We start from the raw sequence: 27008 nt of genomic DNA, 5'->3' as shown, positions 1-27008 counted from the left end.
GTTATGCTCCTTTTCTCTCTCTCTCTCTCTCTCTCTCTCTCTCTCTCTCTCTCTCTCTCTCTCTCTCTCTCTCTCTCTCTCTCTCCTCTCCTCTCCTCTCCTCTCTCTCTCTCTTTCTCCACTCTCTTTTTCTTCTCTCTTCTCTCTGTGTTGTTCTCTCTCCATCTCTCTCACTTCCTTATCTTTCTCTCTACGTCTCTCTCTCCCTCTTTCTCTCTTTCTCTCTTTTTTTTCTCTCTCTCTCCCCCTCTCTCTCTCATTCTCGCCTTTTGTCTCTCCAACCTCTGTTCCCACCCCTCCCAGCCTCCCTGCACCCATCTCGCGTTCCCACAGCGGCTTAGCTCAGACCGGCTGATACGTCACGATTTGGGAGCTCAGCCGTGAAGATGCGGTGTGCTACATTGATATTTACACTCATGAAACATAAATTATCTTCTGGGGAATGGCAAAGGGATCGTTGAGCTATTCGGTGGGCGCGGTGGCTGGGAGTGGTATGTACTTTTTGATGGGTGGGTCTCACTGAGACGAATCACTACGAAGCTGGCAAATCAAAGAATGAGCATTGGCCATTGGTAGGACAGCAAAATAGGTACACCTTTTTGCACTCAAAATAGGCATCTTTTCATTCAATTTCGGCGAATTGCATTCAATTTTAGCGATCTCTCATTTGCTTCGAATAGAGAGATCGCTAAAATTGAATGCAATTCGCCGAAATTGAATGAAAAGATGCCTATTTTAAGTGCAAAAAGGTGTAGTTACTACCGTCTTTTTAACAGTTCTTTTTGTCTATCCGCTCTCCAAAAATATGCCTGGAAGCAGACAAGAGTCCAGTGAGTACAGAACAACTAGAAAAAGCTCAAATAGTAGCTGAGTTGAAGGCATTTGGTCAACGGGGCGCATGCAGAGACTGGTGATGACCTTCGGCAGTCCCACGAGTAACGCCACCCCTCATTCCCCCACCCCACCCCCGATGGGCGATCGGGACTGGCGCCAAACCGAACTGCAAACCCAGAAAACTCGGCCCCTGTTATCGATCCATTTAGCATGGCACGCTCCTTTGGTCAGTCGTCTGACGTCACTGGCCGCTGGTCGGTCACGCGATGGGCCGGGCCCCATGGAGATACGCCCCTGGGCGGCCCCTGCAGTCCCCAGTACCCACCCGCCACCAGCTGGGGCTAATAGGCACGGTGATGTCGCTTCTGCCGATCCCACGCCGTCGTCATTAGTCTGGATGATGACACCAGCTCGCTATTCATGTGTCATTTGTTTTGATGACGTAGGATTAAAGCTGCCGCCCTGCGACAGCACCGGTGACTGACACGCCGTAAAGTAAAACAATAACATTACATTATCGGTACCACATGCACGCCATGAACAGGTGGACTGTATCCCAGAAATCCTGATGGCCACTGATTGTGATCGTGATACTTATGAAAAATACTGGCAATTTGAACAATAGCAACTGTCCAATGCCCACTTATTAGCCGACTGTGGCCGTGGGTGTCAAGTGAAAATTATGTCATTTGACATTTAGTCCGAAATGTCTGGGCCATCCCCTGCCATGCAAGATGCATATTTGATCATTATTGTATTCCAACTTGTGTTGCACTTTTGTTAATTCTCATATATTAAGTAAAAGCATCACTCCTATGCTTATTCAACCATTATTTTGAATAAGCATTTATATTTTGATAATGAAGCCGATTCGGATTTCATTTGACTCACCAGGAACACAATTTATGATCCTAAAACTGCAATAACTAATCGGAATAAAGTTTCAACCCATAATGCTAATTGATTGAACTCACTGCACACCCTCGAGCTAGCCTTATGAAGAGATCGAATTTGCATTGCTAATTGTCTTCCTCCCACCCCGTCTTCCTGGCTGGCTTCACACGTCTCCCGACACTTTCACATTTTGAACATTTGTAGACGGTAAGTCTGACCATCATTTGCCGTATCATCTCCAGAAAACACATAACCACATCACCGCAACAACATCAAAACAGCTGTTACTGGGTGTCGCCGAGCTCTTGCCCTGCCGTTAAATCCTCTCTGTTCAGATGGTATCGCTGGTGCAGTGTGCCCACGGCTTTCTCTGAGCCCTTCCCACGCGCATAGCACCGACACGCGCGGTAGGCGCCAGGGGCTGGCCGAGACCAATTGGCCGGATCAAACGGGTGGGCGACGGAAGCATGAGTGGTATGATGGGAGTGGCAGTGGATATAAGAGGTGACAGTGGCGGCGGCAGGGGCAGAGGCAGCGGCAGCGGCTGGGACAGCGGCGGCAGCAGTGATTGTTGCAGTGGTCAATGGTCATGACAATGGGCAGTGGATAGAGTAGTGTCGGCAAGGCAGTAGGTAGGAGGGAGGAGAGAGAGGGAGAGAGAGAGAGAGAGAGAGAGAGAGAGAGAGAGAGAGAGAGAGAGAGAGAGAGAGAGGGGGGGGGAAAGGAAGAAAAGAGAGCTTGTTATCCCCGATTGCGAAATATGCTAGCTTCCTTCTCCCTTCCATGGTATCTTAGTTTGTATAGAATTACGAACGCTGACGGTGGACGGTGGACCGAAGCAGTCGAATGGGCTGTTATCATGGCTGAACGAAAGGCGCCATTTTGTGGCGTTGATCCGGGACTATTGGTGTTACCGTTCTATGCTCCAATGCAGTCCCCAGTCTCAACCCGCTGTACCCTTCGTTAGCCATACGTCTAGCCCCGCCTGTCGGTCTCAGTTTGTCGGTGCCTCTGCAGGCTGCGTTTTATGGTGTCAGCTGCAGCGGGCCCGGCATCCCGACTCTGATAATGCGATAAACCACCGGCCACTTGCGTCACAAAAAGCACAAAGGAAGCGCCGGTCGTGCATACCGTCTGCTGACCCGCCGGTGCTCACCGGCAATGGACCTTCGTCAGTCCCAATTCATTTGGCCTGTCTCCGGGTCGGCTGCTGGGGTGTTTATACGGGCCATTTTCCGTCGGCCGGGCCCGGCTGGCTGCGGTAGACGGTCTGGGGTGCTTCCATTGCGGCTTACGGAGCGCCAACGTCATCACTGCACTGGTGACCTGTCTGTGGGTCAGAGGTCTCACGGGGAGTGCAGCACTGGGGAGTGGCACGAACTGCTCACCGCACGGGTAGGGGAGCAGGGACTCCTCGAAACACAGCGGGTTGTGACGGGGACGCAGTGATGCTTGGGCCGCTGTTTCACGCACGCCGCTGCCTGATGCTAGCAGGTATTGGCGTTCGATTTCCATGAAAGTGTCAGCAGAACTGCCCAATTTTGCTTACGTTTTGATGGAAACCGAGCACCAATACCTGGTAGCGTCAGCTAGCGTCAAGCGCTGAAACCTAGGGCCAAGAAGGCAGCGGGGAGGGTTGGGGAGGGGCGGGTCTCCCACGCCCGGGTCAGATCCCCGCCCGCCCCGGCTCGCCGCGGTCAGCTGCTGATTGCAGCGTATCCGGCGCCGCGGGCGCCAGTTAGGACGCCAGATGCCGGCTCCGATGTGCACGCTGCACACATGCCACCACTTCTTCAGTTGCCTGACTGGGCGAGCTGAGCTAAAATATTCCGGATATCGTGTGCCAATTGCATGGTATCAAATGAGTAAAACGAAATGTGAACCATTTTAGTTTATATGCAGATAGAACCGTCCTGAGTGCCTCTTTTGACATTTCCATGCATAATACGTATTTTGTAAAGCAGATATCCTATTCCTACAGTTGATTTTCCATGTAGAAAGAAAGCAATATAAGTAGGTATCTATAATCTATAGAAGCTTTTATCACTATTTTCCGCAGCTTTCTGTCTTCGTCTTTGCTTGAAGCTTCTATTTCTATCGTTTCTTTGCATGAGGTCATATACGCTTTTCGTTTCCATCTTCACAATTAATAATTTCTTCTTTGACGATGAACACTTCATAGGAACGTCCTCATGACATACAAACGGCTTACCAATTCTATTCTGAGCGTCTCTCTGAAGCTCTCCACTGCTTTGTTCTGAGAAGCAGGTGGCATGGAGTCGTGTGAACCGTGACCTCGGCTGACCTCGGACGATGTCGGGCCGGCGCAGCGTCCCCACTTAAACAGGCTATTCATTATGTAACTCTGAGTGTGCTCCCTATTGTTGGGGGCGTTTGTCGGCTGCTGGCAGTGTCGGCACCAGCAGCTGAGCCTCGTAGCCGGATCGTGGGAGTGTGCCCACCTGTCATGGGACGGGGGATGTCGAGGCCACAGCCGCTGACACAAAAACAGACGCGGAGCCGACAAAGGATGTGCTGAGCGGGCCGTACTTAGCGTCTCAGCGTGATGGCCGTGATAAGAGCGGTAGCGGAGGAACGCCTCGTGCCGCACCTGGTCCCAGGGGTACCGAACGCCTCCGTAGAGATACGGGAGCTGGATATGGGCGGACTGAAAAAGTTTAGCAGTTAGAGCTATGATGTTTTTCAATAGATAACAGACATAAAATGTGAGGATGATCATTCCATGGCTTTCTTTGTGTGTCGGTATAAACTCAACAAAAGTTTCAGGTGTAGACATGAATTATACACTTTGTAGCAATTGGAATGGACATACCTATTAACTTTAATTTTTGAAAATTCCATAGGCGCCTTGCTGCTATCAGCTATCCCGTAGGCTCCATTCCATCGTCATTGCATGTCGCCGGTCATTTGGAGCGCCCACCGTGCTCCGATATTGGATGCACAGTGCACAGTCCACAGGTGACTGGCTGCAGAAATCGCGTCATCTGCGCCGTGCCCCATTAGTCAACGGCGACGGCTGGTCGCGGCGACTGTTGGCGGCGTGTTTTGGCGGCGGGGTATAGGGTACCTCCCCCGTATCACGACATGTATCCAGTTCCGGTGGCCACACGCCAGTCGGATGTCATTACAACGGCCATTGACGTCACGGGCGCACCAATTAAAGACAGCCAACCCGCTGTTTCTGTGGGGAATGTCAGGTATGTCAGTAAAGTCAAAGAAGGTTCGTGAGTCGATCCGATGGGGCTTCGCGAGGTTGACCTGGTTATCAAAGGTGATCGTGTATTGGTTCATGCCAAAATATTTGAATGAAATAAATTGAGACGAATTGGAAGTATAGGTGCATTTGTCTATAAATCTAGTCGTATGAAGATCAGTACTAACTACTACTGTTAGTTATGTGTCTCTTGCTTGTCTTTTAATCGTGGGCCTATTAAAAAACGTTCACATTCCTGAAAAAAGGTTATGTCTGTACCTACCTGACAAACGCATGTCTATGACTCAGTCAAGCCTCTCGCCAATCACCATCGCGTTCTAACACTTTTTGCCGTCATCTGTGCGCCAAGGAGGCACGCCACTTTTTATGGTGGTTGCCTTTCAAACTGTACGACAAACCGCCAGAGGAGACGTGACTCGAAACATGATGGCGCCTTTATTCGTCGGAGATGTAGGTATTCATATTTTAACGACGCCGTCTATATTCATTTTATTTTATTTATGTTTAAATCGTGCGTTTTTTTAACGCAGCTTTTATACGATACTTACCGAAGTTTTACCTTAAATAAGTTTTTCGATTTTTAAGGCTACTTCACTAAAATGGAAAAAAGGTGTGTAACTATCAGGAACCTTTCATCATCATGATCAAAGTGACGTCGCACAAGTACCATTATGATTAATCTGAGGCTCGGAGGGACCTTTTTAAGTTTTTACTGCTAAAGAGCTGTCCTGCATAGCCGGGAACGATGTGCTCTCGATATGTCAGCCCCTCCAGTCCCAAAAACAGAACTTGCGGCGCTACAGCGCTGTGTTTGACGAGTGATGGTCTTTGAGCTAGGCACGCATAGATGACGCCACCAGTGGCTTGCGTAGTGAGGAGGGATTGTTACACATGCTGAACATGGGCTAAGCAACACAAATGATTGTAGATGACACAAGTTTTTTCGGAATGGAGTATGTATATTTCAAGTTTTGACGTACAGAAATACGTGCACAAACACCATAGCAGTGGTTTGTTGTTCCATGCTTGTTGCAAGTGTAACGTCTACGAATCAGTATTTTAGCATGGAGCAGTGGCTTAGTTACAAAATAACTTCCACCGTCCACAACCATAATCCATATTTTACATATACGAGTAGGTACTGCAACTGGATATGCCTATGCTATTACCTAGGTATGCGATATTATTGATCCATGCACAAACAATCCCTCGATGCCGCCGGACGATGTCCAGCTGTGCACGGAAGCGCAGTTGAACGGATCTAATGCCTGTAGCCTGGTCTGGCCTTGTCTCTGCAGCTCGCCGTGCCGGCCGGCTGGGTCGGATCAGCTCGTGTGAGATGTATTGGCCGCCATTGGTCAGGGCGGGCCCGCTGTGGCCGGTGCGGAATGCAGCGGGTGCCGGCCGTGCCGTGCCGTGCCTTATGCCGTGCCGTGCCCGAACTCGGACATAACGTGCTGACGCTCCGGCGATGGGAATCGGGCCGTGGACGGCGGACGAGCGGTGTCGAGGCCAAAATCGACGGCGTGCTCAACGGCCGGAGAGGGGCGGTAGTGGGCAATTTCAGGGCAACTGTAACACTTTTGAATTGTTCTCAGCGGGAGACACTTTTCTCACTTTTTGTCAGTGCCATGGGATGATCTGAAAGGGTAACTGAATAACCGTGCATATCCTGTTTTTTTTTTTTAATGAACTCACGAAAATGTTCGGATTAATAAAAAACGTGGTTTCTTTTTACAGTACAGTCAAACGAACAGTACTTTTGTTTCGTGATTTTGATAGACATTTATTTTAATCGCGTTTTCAGCCGCTAGTACTATACCAATAATACGGCGGGCGATGTGTAAAAAAACATTTTGGCGGAGTTATTTATCCCACCAAATCGGACTGACATCACTGATAAGGACAGACATCACGACTTACCTCTAATGGCAAGTCGAGCTTCCACATCCATGTAGAGCAGCATTAGGCTCGTGGACGATTGGGTGGGCTGACAGGCTTGCTCGGGTTGCAGCCCGCCCCGCTCGGCTCTGCTCGTATTTACGGTGTGGAATGCAGTGGGTGGGTGGTGTGGCCAACGGACCCGTAAGCTTACCTTACTGGTGCGAGGTGCCGCCCCGAGGTTTGATCACGTCACCCACCATCGGTGGTCGGGCAGTGTGGCGTCACTGATCGTACAGTGACGTCACAGGTCATATGGTGACGTCACTGATTTGTCCAGCCATGACGTCACTGGTCAGCAGTGAGACAGTGACGTCATTACTCTGTCTTATGATGGAAGGCAGAGCGTCTCTGGCAATCTAGCTATTTCTTCTGATAAGGTCGATATGGTTGGCCTGCCTCGCGACGAACAACAGATGATTGTCACCTGTCTTTTTCTGTTGGTTCGGCTCTTTCGGTCTAACGAGACCATTTCAGAGCCGGAAGGATGATAGGAATTACGGGGAGACATTGGTCTGAGCGGGCACCCCGGTGAGTCGTCGGGGCTGAGCCCATCACGTGGATAGGCCACCCAGCCCCCTGACACTCACGGCACCCGGCTACGAGCCTGCTCCTGGGGTGGAGCTACCCGCATGGGATAAAGTTGCCCGTCCAGCCCGGATCAGGGGGTGAGGCGCGGAGAAGGATTTAATTATCCTGACGATGGAAACGACGGAACGGATAAAATATTCTTTTTCATTTACTGTGTGGCTGGCTGGCTGCGTTTCAGGGGATTCGTATGTAGTATCAGATAGAACGAGAACTGACAGGGACGTGGTGCGCAGCTCAGGAGCCACCTGGTGGTGGAGTACCGAAGCTTCAGTTTAGGCAAGCGTATAGTGAGGTCGTATGTTCATCAATGCCCTCAGAGCGCTGTTCGTCCTTATACGTGCCTTAGCTGGTATGTCCACATGTTCACACTATTATAAAATATCAAACGAAAAGCACAGATCAGTTATAGCAGTTAGCTGACAGATCATACCTCGCTGTGTGCTCTGGAGCTGATGGCATGGGTGTCCGACTGTCCTAAGGTCCCAAGCAAATCCTGAGGGGTGTTCACGGGCACCGCACACTGCTGCGTGCGGTGTGCATGGGTGTCGTTTTGTATAGGCTTGGTAGGGCCCGAGCCCTACCAATAGTTTCAGAATTTTAACAATCCATATGACGTTGCATGGTAAGGATGGCTTTTGTACCCTAAGATTAACCATTAGAGCCCTACCAATAAATTTCGGAAAGTGACGCCCGTGGCGGTGTGTGCGGTGGGTCCAGCAGGCGTGGGGGTAGGGGATGGGTAGGCGGCTCTGACGTCACGGCTGCGTGCGGTGGACGGTCCGCTGTGGCCAGTCCCGACCGCACACAGCGACCTGCGGTGACGGAAGGCTGACGTAGGGACGCAGTGGGCGGAGCTTGGAGGCTGTGTGCGGTCCGACCGCACACAGGGCCCGTGAACAGCCCTCTGACCATTTTTAGCTCTCACTCTTCTCACCCGCGCTCGGACGGGAGTTTCTGTCTTCTACTGACGTCTCGCCTCCTCTGGTTCTGTTTCAGTATGGTGGCTCTTTCACGGTGGCCGGTACGGATCAGTCCACGAGATCAGAGTACGTCCGGAGCACCATACACAAACTTCAGGTACGGCTCGTAGGTGGCAGCACCATGCACAGACTCTGGGCACCGCCCATAGATGGCACTACCGACACCTCAAACGATAGCCGACAGAGCGGTAACCGGACAAAAGATCGTAAAGCAGAAGATCGTATGGCAGAAGATCGTAGGCAGTTGATCGTATGCAAAATATCGTAATGGATAAAGATCGTACGACATAATGCTCGTATGGACAAAAGATCGTATTCGCTAAAGATCGTCAAGGAAAATGATCGTATGCCAAAAAGTCTTAATGGATAAAGATCGTACGACATAATGCTCGTATGGACAAAAGATCGTATTCGCTAAAGATCGTCAAGGAAAATGATCGTACGCCAAATGATCGTATGAGATAAAGATCGTACAGTCAAAATATGGTATTCACATGGTGAAGCCCAACTCCAGCGCATACAAAACTTATCAATTTCTGTGTTCGCGTAGTAAGTGGCCGTCGTAAGCTCGACCATACATTGATGTTATTTCAGAGCTTAGATGGATCAATGACACCTAAAAGCAACGCGTTGTATATGTGCCGAATAAGTGAATGTATGTGCTGCCGTTTTCAGGTACCTATTTGAAGAGAATACAACTAAACCCATGCTCCCCCCCCCCCCCCACCGCCTGGAAGGTTAAAATGTTCGCTTCGCTCGCTGCGCTCGCTCGCTCGTAACAACACTATTCTATACGATTATTCACTTTACGAACGTAACGTTACGATCTTATGTCGAACGATCTTTTACAACATACGATCTTTATCTTACGATCATTTTCCTACGATCTTTTTTGTACGATCCATTGCTTTACGATCTTTTGCTTACGATCCTTGGTCGTACGATCTTTTGCGACATACGATATTTATCTTACGATCATTTTCCTACGATCTTTTTCATACGATCAATTGCTTTACGATCTTTTGCTTACGATCTTTTTGTCGTACTATTTTTTACAACATACGATCTTTATCTTACGGTCATTTTCGTACGATATTTTGCATACGATCAATTGCTTTACGGTGTTTTGCTTACGATCTTTTTACCGTACGATCTTTTACAACATACGATCTTTATCTTACGATCATTTTCGTACGATCTTTTTCCATACGATCTTTTGTCTTACGATCTTTTGTCACGTAATCGACAGAGCTCTGCCGCGTGCCCCGGCCGCCATCAAGTCCGTTAGCTCCCATTTCCGGAACTAGTTAGGTATCTGTTTGATTTCTGGGGCTGAAAATTAAGCTCAGAATTGCAACGTTAGCAGCTCATCCCGCAAAGAGGAGCTCAGCCGACGAGCACCAGTTGGTGGTCGGCTCGACCCTATCATTCACCGCTTGACACCAGAAATTCAGAATTATCTAACAGACCGAAATGATATGTCCTGCAAAGCAAAAAAAAAAGTAAAATCGCATCACCGTTATGCATTTTATCTGTCATCAGTACGGTAGGTACAGATATTTTGGTAACCAAGGACAAGAAACATAAGGGAAAATAATCGCGGATCGGCGCAATAGCAAAATGCTTAAATCAAAGCGCCTTTCCTACAAAACATAAACACAATTAAACTCACAAAAATGAAATATTAACACGAAAATTAAGTGCAAAGTAAGAACACCTAGCAACAGGTCACGGCGGCCCCGCCAGCAGCCCGCCGAGCAGCCCTCCGGACATAGTCACGTGTCCGGGCCCCGGGATGCCAAAATCGGGTATAATCATTTCAAGTCCCGCTTTTTATTTTCAGCTCAGCTCTCGACACAACAGATCATCATCCTTCGCTCACAGAGTGCGCCTTACACTGACCTCGTCTGGTCCGCAGGTCCCTACTGCCGGCACCAAGCCCGTCTTGCTGATCGTCTCACTGGAGGGCATCAAAGTATGCGGCCCCGAGGGAAAGGTAAGGATGCCAACAGCTATCGTAAAATTTTGTCGCTCTACACACGAGTTTGGCAGCATGAGCCGATTTACGCCCTCAACACATACATCATCGGAGGCCTTTAACAAACTGCTCCATTCACTATCTGACACAGCTTTCGAAAAAGCTGCCGCCGCCCGGCGCGGCGGCGGTAAAGGAGCCGGTCACTCAGCGATAACCGGCCTCACTCGCGGCCGACAGGTGCCGGACCCTCGCTGACAGACCCGTCCGGCTCGGCAACCGAGGGGTGTCTCTCCCCTCCCCCTCCTTCCACCCTATTACCCTTCCCCTTCGTCCCCCGCCGTGAGGTCATGGGTCACCAACGGAGCGTCGTCCACCCCTGGAGGCCCCGCTACCATTCCAGAGTCAGTCGTGACTCGTGAGAGGCCGTCGCTCGTAATGGCATGATCAATGGTGCTTGGGTCGAGCGGTGTCTCTGGGAAGCCAGGCAGGGGGTAGCCGGTGTGGCTTTGCAGGTTGCAGGCTTCCGCTTGTCCTCCTGGGCTCTATCTTCTCTCTCTCTCTCTCTCTCTCTCTCTCTCTCTCTCTCTCTCTCTCTCTCTCTCTCTCTCTCTCTCTCTCTCTCTCTCTCTCTCTCTCTCTCTCTCTCTCTCTCTCTCCCTCTCTCTCTCTCTCCCTCTCTCTCTCTCTCTCTCTCTCTCTCTCTCTCTCTCTTTTACCAGTCTCGCTAGACATCTCAAGCACCTACCACCACCATCACCATCCCTCAAACCTATACCAGCACGCGCCAATATCGCCACGAATACCGTCACTTTCACCCTCCATCGCCACTCTAAGCGTTCTCAGTCTCAGTCTCAATCTCAGTCTCACTACTCTCATCACCATCACCATATTATTATTTATCGCCAAAAAGAAAATCACCATCACCGTCATAGTCACTGTCACCATCACCATTACCCGCTCTGACCCCGCCCCTTCCCGTCCCGGCCCCATTTTTGGCCGTTCAAAGTCGTGAGGACGACGTCGGACGTTGCAACCGGTGTTGCAATGTCGGGAGGGCGGCGCTGCTCGGGACTCTGACCTTTGACCTCGCCAGTCGTGTGATCCCCACAATCGACCCGACCCAGACAGGAAGCGGGATCACGCCGCGAAGTGCCACCACCACCAGACGGCTAATCGTTTCCTTTCACCGCGAGCGGCAGGGTGACGTCACGGCACCTTTCTTGGGAAAGGGCCGCGCAGGTCAGCAAGTTGGTGTGCTTACAAATGAGGGAGGCCCGAACAGGGAACAAAGTAACCGAATGCGAGATGAGGTCAGTTTGGATTTGCATGAAAAATATCATGCGGTTTATATTTAAATGTTTTACATTTAAATGTTTGAAATGTTTGAAATGATTGCGAGCGCGCCAGCATGCTGGTATATGGTGTTTTAAATCGGATCTCATCATTTTTCAATCGTAGTTTGTTTATTCTTATACTCGCATTCTCTCGGACGACAAAGCGGTGATTTATTTTATGGCAAATGTGATTGCTCTGTACCATGAGAAACCTAAATCGATCGTATTTTTGTCTATAAGCATACCTTCCTGACTGTAGACCCGGCGCTTTTGAGGGAATGGTATTGGACACCGAAGCAAGCTCTAGATGCTCATGTTAGTCATGTTTCCACCACTAGGAATAAAAATTCAATAAATGCTTCGCGTAAATAATGAAATAAATTCGCTGAACAGGAATAGCTCATTAGGAAGAGGGGAGGCGGATTTATTTCTCTCCCACGAATCGTCATCAAATGCAATCGTATTGATGCTATCTTTTCACTGAATATGGCTATCACTCGACCTACACATGCACTCATATGCATGTTGGTATATTTATGGCTTATGCTTGGTTTATGATTTTTGTTCTTCGAGCTGCTGTATCTTTAACGACTTCCATAAAAATGAGGTTCCCAGCGTACATACATTCATTTACACCGAGCTATAAGTATTTATCCATAAGTTAGACACGCACGAATATCAAATGCTGCTCAAATAATGTGCCTTATATTTCATTTACACACTTTTTCTGATGAATGACATGCTAGACGGGACATGTTTGCTTCAGTATAACGAGTAGGTATTATCACTCTGCCCAAGACTGCTTTTATTTCCGCTCAAATTCAGCATTGCACAGCCATCTGATACATGGCTGATTGATTGCTGACATGTCGTCAGGCGTCACTCGTTCGGTGACTGTTTCCGGTCGCGTTTTTACAGTAATTATAAGATGCATTAATTTCCGTAAAAACCTGACCGGCCGTCATGACACTGACGGATGACGTGACTGGCTTTGTTTTCAACATTTCTGATCTTTTACTGCCACTCCCTGTGACAACTGACGAATTCCAGCCTGCTGTACATGGCGTGTTTGTTTGTTTGTGTAGACATTTGTCTGTGTTTTCCTGGACAGGAGATTTACATGTCGCACGCGCTGCGTCGGATCTCTTACGCCACCTGTGACCCGAGCCGGGGTCAGTTCTCGTTTCTGGCGAGGGAGCCGCGAGGTCACCTGAACCTGCAGTACTGCCACACCTTCTTCACTGGCTCGGCGGACAAGGTCAGTCCTCGGGGATGTAGTGTCACACTGCCGACTGAGCTTAGGTTCGTGTTTAGATATATGGCATAGATGGTATAAAAATGGAGCGATGGAGAGCGCTTGGGCCTAGAAAAATACTCTTCAGATGCCAAGAAGGTGCATAGCTATAATTTGCTTAAACTCAACTCAACTTCCATAGTCTCAGCTTACGGTGTATTTAAAATGCACTCTAATAACAAAATAACTAACTCGATACCCGAGTTTTTTTCCATTATTTGGCCAATTCCTAGTTGTAGCATAACAACTGTGCACAGTGAACATGTCTTTGAACCAATTATCGTCGTTCACTGCCGAGGTATACCCGCCATTCAGCGAACGGGGAAGTGCGATCCATCTACGGACAAAGCAGGTAAGGACGATCCAGCTGTTTTCTCCTTACATTGTTTGTCAAATCCTTTCACAAACGCTTTGTTTACACCACATTGTCAAATATCATCTGTGCTATTGACACTAACTAGATTAAAAAACAGGGGGCTGACGAAACGACCGAAAACAGGGTGCTTTGGAAAGGGATCAAAGGATGTATAAGATTAAGTGTGAAAACAGACGTGCTCTGAGCCCTTATGTATTCAACTGAAACATAGGGGCCACAGAAAAAGAAAGCTGGAAAAGTCGAGATGTAAATGGAAAGAAGCAACACTCGCCAGTGTCGATGGAAAGTATTTTAGCTGCATACAAAATGCTCTTTATTCAGCATTATCTGAAAAAATCGCCAGGATTGGTGCCTGTGCAGGATGTTTTCCTTCCGTGCGCCAGGGCCATTAAATTTTTTATCCGAGTATTAGCAAATTAACGTCGATAGTTTGCGATATAACGGGGAACGCACGTTTTTTTTCGTTTTCATTCCATTTTTAATGAAATAACTGTTGACGTAATTTATTCCCTTGTCACGATTTAAGTTCTTAGATAGTTATTGTAAGACTTCACAGCTTGCCTGGGCCGTTCTTCAGCTGGTGCACATTCAACATAGCTCAAATTTAAAACGGCTAATGGCGACACTAGGTAGGTACTAAGCACTTCTACCTCCAGTGGCTTGACATGACAGAACAACGGACGTATAGGGACACACACTCATGCAGCTGGAATTTAGGAGACAATTTGCACGTACAAATGTGTCATTGGTGGCAGCAAATCCTCTGCAGGGTGTACTTACTTGCTGCAGTCACTTGAAAACATTCAGCTAAGCCACTTGGAGAAAGCGGCTTCACTCTGCTCGTTTTCACTTCGTCTGAATATGGCCTTGTAATTGACAATAAAAACATATCACCGGTCAATCCACGGTCAGACTGTTCAATATCCATTGCTTATTACGTAATCCTCAATTACTATTCTGCACATCGGTCATGGAGTATCAAGCTAGGTCTGGCTGTCTGCCAATCAAACCGTGCAGGGTTTATTGCAGGGCTGTGAGGGCGGCGCGGCCTGCCCAGGCCTCTTATTCTCCGCGCCTGGCGTGTGCATTCCTCTGTGGACTCCTATCTGCGGCTGATCGGCGGCGCTGCGGAGGCCGTCGTTGGAGACGGGGGGAGTGTTAGGGGGGGTGCAGCTGGTCGGCAGCCATGATGGCTGACTCAGTGCCGACCGCCGCTGACCGACCACTGACGACCGGCCGTCACGATAGCTGAAATATGCGCGCCGCCCACCGCGCCGCCCGGCGCTCCGCCAACGCCTGTCTGAGGCAGACAGCGGCCCTGCTGGCCGTCCGAGGCTGTCCGGTTAACCTACAGCTGTCCCACACCGTCCGCCAGCTCTCACTGTGGTGCCTAGGTCTGACCGAAGTGCCCACTGGGTGTCAGCGTTACATCGCATATCGTCCGTCCGCCAGCATGGCTTCACCGGAAAAGGCTGTCACTTCTCCATCATCCGATGCCATTGCAACTCTGCCTGCGGGCCTATTCAAATCTGTCTGACGATTTTACCAGACACTACGAGTACTTGTCACTTAACTGTGTCCTCCCAGCATTTTTTGGTCGAGAACGTCGCTTGTCCACCGTCTACCGTACCAATGCAGCTCATTTTACATATGTCATATTTCGTCCGCCAATCTGTAAGCACTACGACCTTTTTTATCGAGGGCATGGTTTAGGAGCATAGGCTCATTCCCTATGATTTATTACAAGTGCCGGCGAAAAGCGTCACTTCAAACTTTAAACAGCACTTGGCTATATTTTACGTCCCGGACAACATCCCTATAAACCATGCAAGTTCCTGAAACACTTCACAGATCCTGGTTTGGAGACAGTCGACCCGGTCGGGCCTCGCTGATGGAGAAACCGTCTCTGCAGTTCTGCGAGTGTTGAACCGCGCACTAGTTGCGTTCGCAGAACCCCGGCTCTGTCGGCCGCCCGAGGCCGCTCTCTGGTGTTCCGAGCGCTCGAGAAACGGCGTACGTCCGGACCGAGAGCCGGCGCCGGTCGTCCGATAAGACCTGGGAATGCTGTCCCGACCGGCACAGATCCATGCCAGATAGCGGAGATGCATGAAGGCATGACGTAGTCGTATCCGGCTCAGAGATAGGGTATTGGTTTTTAGATGATTTCATGAATGCGTTGATAAGAGATGATGGGGATATGACCTTGGTGTGCTTAAATTCTAAGCGATTTGGAGGTCAGAGGCTGATTGAATGCCTGTTTAGAAACGGCAGGTGAAGTGAATGCCTGTTAGAAAGCATTGATGTCAGGGTTTTTGTGCCGATCAGTCAGGAATGCGATTGGCCATGGTGACTTCATTCTCAATCGACTTTTAATGATCGACAGTTGACTCACGGGAAAATGTTGTTACTCAACACGACTGTTGTAGATTGAGGCTTGAAGAAATGCAAATACTTTGCCCATCGTTGTTTTCTTGCGCTTTGTAGCTAGCCTGTCGTATATAAGCAGACAAATATTAGCAGTCATGCATGCGACACAAAAGCGGAATGCGGGAGGTAGGTATGTTCGTTCAGTACGTGCTGAGTGCAGTGGTACAGCTCATATCGGCAGAATACTGCAGTTACGTTTCACACAATCGGAGCTCGCCGGTATGTGCCGAGTGCAGTATCTCGGCCACCAGGCGCTCTTTGGGCAGTGGCTGCGCTACGGGCGCCGCTAGCGGGCCGTAACGGTCTTCGCCGCCCGACTCTCCCAGAGCCGCCGAGCCACGCGGCAATCCTGACGCACTGCCGGCAACCCTGGCGCACTGTCGGTCAGCGTGGCGCACTGTCGGCCAGTGTGGCGCACCGACAGCGTACATGGCGCACTGTCAGATTACATGGCGCGTCGCTGGATCAGCTGGACGTAATCCCACTGGTTGCTAGCTGGCATAGGTTAATTTAACACCAAGCCAGCTAACAATACACAAGAGACATGCTTGATCTCAGCGTCTGACAGTCTGCCCTGACGCCCCTTGCTGACTGTTGATTCTGCACTCCTTAGACCCATTTCCGCTGTTTCACGCTGCACCTTTGAGTACAGTTATACCAACGGGCCGACACCGGGACTAGCTCATGCCGAGACAGCGGAACAATTAGCTCACAGCTCTGTCGAGGATAATTGAAGTCTGCCGGTTGTTCGTGGCAGCCGACCGCGTGCCAAAGGCCAGTTATGACCTGCGCGAGCCCAGGCAAAGAGCATTTCCTTCCCGCTCTGGGCTGTGGGCTTCCAGAGAAGTATGCCCGCTGATTTCCGTCGTGTTTCGTCACCGCCATAGGCCAGATCTTAGAGACGTATTTTTGAGACATGGAACATTTTATCAATGGATGGTGAACGGTAACCTTGACATGCACTCCGTTTAGCTGTGGCTAGAGTCTGTTCTATCGGCATGGTTTTTGATCCGATGCCCGTGGTGCTCAATCGTCATTGGTCATTGATTCACATGTGGCCCTTGATCCGCTACCTCTTATCTCGTTCTCTTGTTCATTGTCATCAGTATCCGGCTGTTGTCCGTTTAACCTAACGTCCATGTTTGGTCTCTATACCACATGGTCCTTGTGGTCCGCTCTCGGCTAGCGGTCCTCTACGGTTGCCTCAGGGCCGCGAGGTCCGCTCCTCTGCGATACCCTCAACCATCTGGAACATTCTGCAAATACCAATAATAACCGATTGTCAGATCACCATCTAGATTGCAGTTAACAGGTCCCCATGAGCTAAAGTAGCCGGCGGCTGGCAAGAGCTATCATTACATTTGCATATCCTGACATGCTATGCATGTGCGTTTTATAAAGCACTTGGGTATGCGATGGCCATGTTTTACGGTGCACGGTGCTGCCATAGTGAAATCTGTTGATGCACGATATATTCAGCGTGCTAAATTAACATCGATTAATTGGCCGATGGCTTGCAGAAGCCTGATGTATTGATGACACATTACAAGAAGTGATGTCAAGAAGCGATTGTTAGGGTGGAGCTTGTTTGCTTTATGGTAATGGATTTTTGTTACTTATTTTAAGGAAGTTGTAACACATAGACAGTAGACCTGTCATTCAATTCAAATAAAGTTATGCAAATAAAGGTTAGAATATCAAAACTGTATTTATAATTACATCATTTCATTCTCCAATTCATTTTCCTGGTCACTCCATCTTGCGTCCTAGCTACTTGTCTTCATCGTACCAAGTGCGATAGCGACAAGGCGTAGCTCTACGTTCACTCACAGACGCGTAGAAAGGTCTAAGCTGAACGATTATTCCACGTATATCTTTGACAAATTTGTAGTCTGCGAATAGAAGCCCAACGCTCCATTTCATCTCTCGGCGTAATCTTTGGTACGCCTCATTAGATGTAGCCTTCCATAATCTCTTCAAAATAGCCCCTGTAATCGCATTAGAAAATCCGCTCGAACAAATCTGCCGACCCTCTACTCTTCGGCCGGAGATAAGGACCATTGTATCGTGCTTTAGAGCGCAGCAATCGGACCAGTCGCCGGCCGGTCGGTCCGATTGTTTGGACCGCTCGTCTCTGCCGGGATCGGTGCGCCGGGCGGCACGCGGCCCCTTTGTTGTTACCGCCGCCGTGATGTCTGTCATTAGGACAGTCTGATGAGTGGGATCGAAGAGTGCCGACCCGGCTATGCGTAACACGCGATCTGCGCTCCCCCGTCGCTGCGGGGCTCTCAGCGATCGGCTATAGACGGGCCGCCGGGCCTGCCGGGATCTCCGGACGCCATCGGCTCCTGAGGCTATGGTGGGGGACGTTTGAACCGGGGGAGGATGGGCGTCACGAGATGAGAAGGTTTGCATGTGAGAAGGCCAGATGTTCTAGGAATGTCAAAGTTAGCCGCGTCATGCTGGCACTGCTGCGGGATATCGACATTCCAGCAATAACTCAGCGCTGGCCGGCAGTAACTTACGTGCGGGTCCTGCACTAAGTTACGAACCGGGCCCTAATCGCTGGATGACAGGCTATTGGTGGCTCGCAGGGGAACCGTCGTATACTTATCTGCTGGTCACCTCTCATCAACTTATTACATCTGCAGTGACTATAACTTAGAAACGCTCTCTTGGGGAACGTATATCTGTCCTTTTTGATATAGTGCCATTAGATCTTCATTTGGCGCAATCAGGCCTCTATTAGCTCTGAATGATTATTTATTTTCCCGTCATTGACCACTGACCAGACGCTGCTCTACTGGGTAGCTGTGTTAGGTGACCTTCTAACCTGCATTTGAATTTATTCTTGAATTAATTCTTCCTTGCTTCACTTCCCTGGACGCATGTTCTCAGTTCTGCACTTTCTGTACTGCCTAACCCAGCACTCCTCGTCCCCACATGTCTCCCCCCACTCCTACGCTGCACCAGCACCCGGACAGCCGGTACAAATTAAACCCGAGCTGGAAGAATATCCGGACAGGTCGCAGAATGTAAACAGGGCCGAACAAGAGCAAATTAGAGCGTCGTCGACAGCCGGCAATTTGGGCCGGCTCGCCGCTGAAAAACAACTCGATGGACTGAGTGGTGGAGGGACTGTAATCAGGTGGCGTCTGTCACAGTCGCGGCGTGCCGGGTACTTGGGGGGACCGGGGCTCGGCGTGGAGCCGGCGCAACACGTGGTGCCGCTCGCTAATTGAGCCCCGTGCTCGCTAAAGGCCCCTGAGGATGGTAGCTGATTAATTCCGGGGATAGCGATGAAATCAAGGACATGAAAAGGGTTCGAATTGACCAAGGATGGCAAGATGGACAAAAAAATAGTTGTTTGAAAAGTAGATTTGATCCTGGCAATTTTTCAAGTTTGTCAAGTAAGTTTAAGGTCACTAGTGGTCGCTGATCTTTTGATCTGCCGTCACTTTTTTTTCTTTTGTGGCTGCCTGAGCTCTGAGAAATTTGCAAAAATCGGTGTCGTTCCCAGGGTCACCGATTAGGGTTTAGGGTCGTTCTTGCATGCTAGTCGATTACGTATCCTTCGATATAGAGTGTGCTGGCATTGCATTTTGGATATTCATACACGCTTACGTGTTATGATGACAGGGTTGTTACTCGTGTGTCGGTGTGTATGAAAATAATGTCCCCGGGGTTTTAGGGGCATGTAAATTAGAAACTACGCTTATTGCTTTTATGTGCGTTGTATTTGTATTTGTATTGTATTTGTATTTACATTTAAGAGCGATCCACATACAAAGTGCGTGGCGATTACTGCTCAGGCGTTTAACGGATCTTTACGACTTGAACGTGCCTAGACTTGTGAACTATTTTATTATCAATAAAATAGTTATCTATGTATTTTCATAATATGAAAATGAATATTTATGAACGGTGCCAACAGCTTAGCAGTGTGAAACATCGAATCATTGTCTTCCTCATTTAAGGTGAAAATTAGGCTTGTTTCTTATGCAAATTGATAAAACGAAATGAAGCCATGACCTTTTGCTCATTAAGGCAAAGACAATTATTGCAAGCTGATGTATGTGTCCGGTCTATTCATTATCTAGAAAGGCAAGGGAAAGGCGTGCATTCCGCAAACAAAAACATCGTGACCTCCGGAGCTGGGGTGCGGAACATTTCGTCTCCTACGGTGAGCTAACTCCTGCATGTTACTTCGGTCCGTTGACATTGTTTTTATGCTGCTCGTCCGCTGAACGTTTAAGCGTTCTATGTAGTTATTTACCCTTGCCTTTTTTATTCACTTTGCCTCAACTTTGGCTGCTCATTTATACTCTGCAAAAGGGCTGCACGGCCGAACTGGTCCCCGTGCCCCCTTGACTTGGCAGAAAAAAGAGAAGATAAGAGCATATGTAGGTGACCTTAGAATCCAAATTAAGATGCTCCTCCTCCCTTGTCCCGATTCTCTCTTTTACCTATGGCGGTAGCAAGATAAGTGCGCGTATATGGTGCTCCCTTCTTGTGCGGAGCTGCGGTCACCACCGCATTTGTGCTGCTCTCTTGTGACGAGATGGAGTCTCCGAAGCCGGGGTTTCAATATGAACTCCCTCAGCCTTGTCTGCAAATTATGTCTATGCTAGGAGGTAGGAACGTTTAAGTTTAAGGAAGGTCGAAATTCAATTGCAGCTGTTACCCACCAAACGCTGTGAACTTATGAAGGGCATACTGACTCGACAATGTTTTATAATTTGTGGTCTCAAACACATAAGGCAGCGAGGATAATAATGTAAATGACATTACACACCGAACCAGTTCAGCCAAACCGTGGCGGCTGTATCAAACCTCTGCCATTGACCCCGCGGCACGAGTCCCGCGGTCAATCAGCCGTAGACAGACACAGGGACATCCATCACGTGCGACTTTATCGTCCCGACCAGCCGTCCCGATCGATCCAACGTCAATGCCTCCAACAACGACCAACGGCAAACGTCTATATGGCTATGAGAAGGCATCGCGCACAGGCAAACAATATTCCAGAATAATTGATTATTCAACGTCATTTTGTGCTGCACAGCATGCTGCGAACCGCTTCGCCGCTCGGGCGGGCGGCTTCGGCTTTGGGGGCCGGGAATCCAATTTTCTGCTCGTGGGCCGGCGGTCGGGCGCCGCCGCCTGTGGAGAGCGCTCAATGCTGCCGTTTGATTCGACATTCCTGGCCGGCCGAAATTTTACCGTTTCCACCGCCCCCGCTGTGCTACAAATGCTGAGAGGCCGGTGGGCCGAGGGTCGGCGCGGCCAGCAGAGTGCCTCCCGATGGGCTGGATCGGACCGGGCTCACCGCTCAAGGAGTAGGAACTTCGCTACGCCGCTGGGGACTGGGCAAAGACCGGCTGGTAGTTTTTCACTGATTCTTCTCGGATGTCCTCAGCGTATGACGTGTAATTGAATAGGTAGGCCGAGAGGACGCAATTGTAATGTATCTGGGCTCTTCTGTTTGATCGTTCTTCCCTCTTTCTCCTTCCTCTCTTTCCCCTATCTCTCTCCTCTCTCCCTCTCTCACTCTCACTCACTCACACTCTTGTCCAGCGTCCAAGTATATACTATCCGGTTTATTCACAACGTCACTTCGGCCCGGTAAATTTGATCCGAGTTTAACTTACGCGCCTGATAAGCTCGGTTCTAGTCAGGTCAGGGCTGGTGCTCTTGGATGTGGACATATAAAAACTAGTTTTTTAGAGGTGAAAACACCCTTGCTTGTTGTCCAGTGAAGATATAGCAACACCTTTGCATATTTTTTCGAAATATCTGGGCAGTTTATGCAAGAAACACAACACCGATCGCTTTAATGATTCATACATGACTATGGCCGAGATGTGGATTCCTGCGATTTCGATACCTTTTGAAGGATCGGTGGATCAAATTCTCATTGGTCATACTTCATCGAGGAAAACATTCAAATTGGCTGCGTGCATTCACCCGACAAATTGCCTACATCACCGTTGATAAAGTGTTTGGCTGTAATTTGAATACTTTCACGCGAGAGTCCATCTGTTATATCACCATTGCCATCGCGATACGCATCGCGGCTTTTTGATTGCGCAACGCGCCTCGACCTCCGGCGGCCCTGGCCGCCTCGCTGCGGCGCTGAGACGGGCTCAGGGGCATTCTTATGCGCGCCGTGGCGATGAGTGATGGTCTCCACCGGGCTGGCCGGCCGGTGAAAGTGGTCCGGCACTCGGGGACCCCTCGAGACGACCGTGGGTGCCGAGGCGCCGGCAGGTTATCCACTGTTCACCGACCGGCGCTGTCCGGTGTGATGGGCATTCATAGCTTGATCCTCACTGGCATGTTGAGCTGATCTTACTAACCCTTTCAACTCTGAAGTCTGCCATTCTTCTGATTATGCTGAATAGACAGTGGCTCAGTCTCACTGTTATGTCATCTTCTGACATTCGTGGTCTATGATCCACCGTATGTATGTAGATATTGAGCTTACCTTACTTTTCTTTGCATTGTATATTTCTATATTTTGTTTGTTTTCAATCGACGAATGGCAGGAGGGCGGCGTTACTCAGCTTTGCTAGACTGCAACTGCCATTTCTCATCTCCTTAACTCTAAATCCTGATTGGAATGGCTGCCCTGAAGCTGCTCCCATGCTCCCATGCCAACGACCCTCCCAGTGCTGCCGTGGGCTCTAATCCTGCGCAAAACTCTGACCCTGCCGACCTCCACTCGGCCGATTTAAGACTGGCATTTCCGGCGTGAGTCCGCTAGGAATTTCCGCATAGAACAGGAGGTGACGGAGAATTGTTATGGATCCAGCGGGAATTGAATTTATCTTCTGACTCACCGATGACACCATCTTTTGGTCTGTTGGTCCTCGGAGAGAACGTTTTGTGTACCTGGCACGCTGGACATCGTGTTTTTAAGATTTGGGGGCGCCCAGTTGGCTAATCTTGTCTTGAATAGCGTTGCAATCGTCGTTCTGGATTGCGTGTAACTAAATTGTTCGGAATTACTAAATATTAGATTCACATGATACTGACACGAAAGGGACAATTAATATATACCATGTTAAATATTGCTCAAATGCCTAGACAATAGACATCAATGCTCATTGCTATACCCGTACATCAAAACTTGCTTGAAAATGTTTTTTTGAACGGTGCGACCGTTGAGCGTGGTCGGAGGCTCGTCCCGAAACGTTTCCACGACGGCGGCTTATCTCCCGGGCGTCAAAATTCAAACATGAAAAATGGTCAGGACAAGTAAAACCCTTTTTCTGGATACCGTTGGATCTTTACTGGCCCGAATTAGTTCTCATATATTTGCTTCGGGCCTATGGTTTGGGCACGGTAATCGGTCGGCGGTACAAATTATACCAACGGACAGCCATTGTCAGGCAGGTGCCGATCAGACCCGCCGATGGTAATTTAACCCCATTCGTCAAGCCAGGGGCAGCGTCTCAAGTTTTTTCTGGTTCCTTCTCTATGAAGCTATTTTTCACTGTGACTACCCTGATTTTAAACGTTGAAGGCATGCTTGACCTGCTTCAGTGCCTCAGACTATCAGGCCTGGCATGAATTTATGACACGTCATCATTTCGGAAAACTGAATAGAAAAAATCGTCTCATTTTCATGACGAGCAGCTCAAGTTATATACTTGTTGCGCAGACTTCAGTTGCGCTATAACGCAAAGGAACCTCGAAATAATGCTGCACTTACACTACAAAGGGAGTCTTCCCGTCACTCCTTCTAAGTGTATGTGTCATAGCGCCAATGGCGACTCTTTGCGGCGCAGTGCAGCCATTTTGGCACATTTGCGTCAGCCTGCGGTCGCCAACGGCGGCAGCGGCGCAGCTCGTAACGGCCTGAGAACGAGCGGCAATCTGTGCGCACGCCGCGCGCCGCCCCTCGCCTCCAGCGGCGCATAGTTTCGGCGTGTTGTTGTTAATACTCGCCGGTCCGCGCGCCCCCCGGAGCCGTGCCTGTACCATTATCAGCACAGCGGTGCTCCCCCCACACTCATTTTAATAACAACCTGCCGGTGACCGGCGGCACTCTCTGCGCGAGCGGCCGGAGCCGGCGCGCGGACGAGGGCCCGTCAGAACCCCTGGCCGACCGTCTGTCCGTCCCTTCCCGGCGTCCGCGGCCCGTGCCGTGTTATTAGCCGAGAGACGACACCCCGGGACAACCCCGAGGGCATCCTCGAGCGGGACGCTCCCGCGCGTTTGTAGCCAGAGGCAGGTGTTCAGTGCCGGGTATACCTGTTTCACCTGTGCGTCTTCTACGCGTGCACCCCTGTCCTCGGACCCGTCACACAGTCTGTCTCACCGAGATGGGATAAGGAAGTATCTGCACCAATCTGTCCCGCTGTCTGTTTAACAGCGACACATTCACCTACGAGGAACTTGGTATGCGGGGTATCGAATCATCTTGTCAGGAGGAACGCCGTACTGCTGGCGTGAAATAAATACGACCGGTGTTCAATTTCGATGTAAATGCATTCGACTGCAAATGACACGACCATCCATTGTGTGCTTTGAAATGCAAGTCACCTGAATACCGGAAGGTCATGCATTTACAACATAGGACGGGCTGAAGAGATATTTTCATCTTGAGGCAATGAAGTATGCGTTGAACAAGGTTGAAGGCCACTCTTTTGCATTGCCCTTTGCATTGAACGGCTCTACGCTCTTTCACCAAAGAATTGAGATAAATGTTGTGTTAAGCTGCAATCTAAGTGTAGAACTGAGACGTGTTGTCAATCAATTGAACAACAAATATATTGTATTTGGTACACTATATGGCCCCTATTTCTGTTCCTATTTTTAGTTCAGCTGGGGTGGACGGACAGCGCAGTAGTCATATAATGCGTCGGATTTCGTAGGTGTGGTCATCGCGCCTACAATGAGCTTATAGGTATGCATATCGCGGAACGTGCTAACCCGCTAGCGGCCGTTACATTCCGATCCTAAAACACGTCAAATGAACAGGTTAGCTCCTAAGGTCATAACAACCAACGCCAACAGATTGCGCCGAACAAGGTCCGTTTCGTGCTCCACTTTTCTGCTCTCGGTTGAGGTGAACCGAGAGAAAAGGTTTCCTGAAGCCATGACTTCCCTTTAATGGGCGAGCCCGGTTGAAGGTGTATTTATCAGCTGTCCATCTTTATGTATACTGTTGTCTGAATGACCGCATGAGGTTTCCTGCCAAGATGGATATACTGCGGTGAAATGATGGGAGGCTGTTCATTTCGGGTCGTTGGAGACCGGCCAGGAATTTGATACGGGCTCACCGGTATTCGTTAACGAGGTTCGAACGATTCCCGCCAGATTTATATCGATAATAAGGAATTTCTCCGTCATATATCGGGGCAGGGCACCATTACGCAGCAAGTTATCACGCACAGTTCAACTGACCCCACTGACATGACAGAGGAGCGATTAGACGGGAGAAGTAGCACCTCCAAACTGATCGACTTCGAGGAATGGCCTCGATATGTGCCGACTCTCTAAGGCTGTAGGAATAGGTATGAATATTCGAAACTCTTATTAATTGTAACCAATACGTAACTATGAAATAACACGATATAGAAAATGTCATGGTTTTGAACTCCGATTTAAAACAAGAACACACAAAATATGCTTGATATGATTAGGTTAAATAGATATTGTTGTTGAATTACGAAACAAGATTATCCCGAATGTCTGCGCCACTTAAGCTAAATGTGGCGTTTTTTGAATTTTTGAAGTATTCTGTACATCCGTGTTTTGTCTGTTTTAACTTTGTTTCCTAGGCTGATGAAGGAAGCTGGAAAGCTTCCGAAAGCTCCCCAATTAAAACTTATAGCTGGTGATTTGAATAATCTTATGCCACACAAAATATGCATACCTACAAAGTTTGAAGTGGCTGCATTCCGTGCTTCTTCATGCTACCAGCAATATGTAAAACGAACCTGATACAGCAAGGGTAGCAGGTAAGTACAAATTAACTATTTTCATCACATTCTTAATAAAAATGTTAGACTAATAGGTACAACTTCCAGCGCACTGTTGATATACGAAAGTCTTCGTAAGTCCCTCAAGGTAGCTGGTCTCCTATTGCGCGCCAAAGTGTGTGCCATTTTTACCAACTTGACGGATGTTCATGTTCCCAAAAGCATTCATTGAGCTGTGCATGAGCAGTCTGTGCAGTCCGGTGGGCCTCTCCCGCCCCCGCCCCCGCCCCCGCCGTGGAGGCAGGCATGCCGGCACGCTCTCTCGGCGCGGGCGGCCTCTCTGATTTGAATATGGTGGGCGTCACCGTGAACGGCGCGGCATTCCGGGCGTGCCGCGCCACCATCGCCACCGCTGCGCCACCACCGCCACCGCTGCGCCATCGGTCCTCCACCGGCCGGGCTGTCACCGCCGCCACAGCTGCAAAGAGCTGCGAAGAGATGCGGAGAGCTGCATAGTGTGTAGAGCTGCGGAGAGTTGCACGGAGCTGCATCTTGTCAGAGTAGTCGGTATGTTGGCGAACTGCCGATGAGTTCCACGAACTACGAGTCTCGCCTGCTGTGAAAGCTGTATGATATTAAGGGTCGAAGTGTAAGATGTATACAGTTTACAAAACACATCAGCCCACCAATAGGTACTTCTACACATAGCTGCTGGAGCTCGAAAAGCCATACACACCGAGAGCTTGATTCTTTTTTGCAGTTTGTGTGTGTGAGTGCCGTCGAGAGACATTGTGTTTACTGCGGTGGCTCTGATTGTTAGGCGTCACAACCGCCACGGAGTGGTGTTAGGAGATCTCAGGCTGAACAGAGCAGCTCTGATCGATGGTGACTGATTGAACGCTTCGTCTTCCAGTTTTGACGGGTAAAAGCAACGGTAAATGCATGTATCATTTCATTGGTGTAATGAATAGCTCTAGATCTAGTGGCATCCGAATTCATAGCGTTGCCAAAAGATTACAAAAAAAAAATATGTCGTAAAAACACATTCTGCTGAAACGTCATAAAAAGTGGCGTAAAAAGAAAACATTGTAATGGATAGTGGATAGCATAGCAGACCAGCAATGCTATTTTCTCACGATGATGTTATGCCATTTTATGCCAGCGCTAGTCGAGAATGGAACTGTGGTGAAAG

The 27008-nt window shown here is 49.3% G+C and overlaps 1 protein-coding gene across 1 annotated transcript in view; it reads left to right on the top strand.

Moving 5' to 3' along the window:
- Window positions 1-27008, top strand: part of LOC122381811 — a 79578-nt gene that overhangs the window by 19590 nt on the left and 32980 nt on the right. Inside the window, exons 4-6 of the mRNA XM_043366485.1 lie at window positions 8492-8572; window positions 10394-10471; window positions 12899-13045. Of these exons, the coding sequence (XP_043222420.1) occupies window positions 8492-8572; window positions 10394-10471; window positions 12899-13045 (306 nt within the window). The remainder of the gene's footprint in view (window positions 1-8491; window positions 8573-10393; window positions 10472-12898; window positions 13046-27008) is intronic.

This window comes from Amphibalanus amphitrite, unplaced genomic scaffold (assembly GCF_019059575.1).
Source record: "Amphibalanus amphitrite isolate SeventyFive unplaced genomic scaffold, NRLGWU_Aamphi_draft 000128F_arrow, whole genome shotgun sequence".
NCBI lineage: Eukaryota > Metazoa > Arthropoda > Thecostraca > Balanomorpha > Balanidae > Amphibalanus > Amphibalanus amphitrite.
Note: the sequence above shows the minus strand (reverse complement) of the source record. Positions and strands in the feature narration are given on the sequence as shown.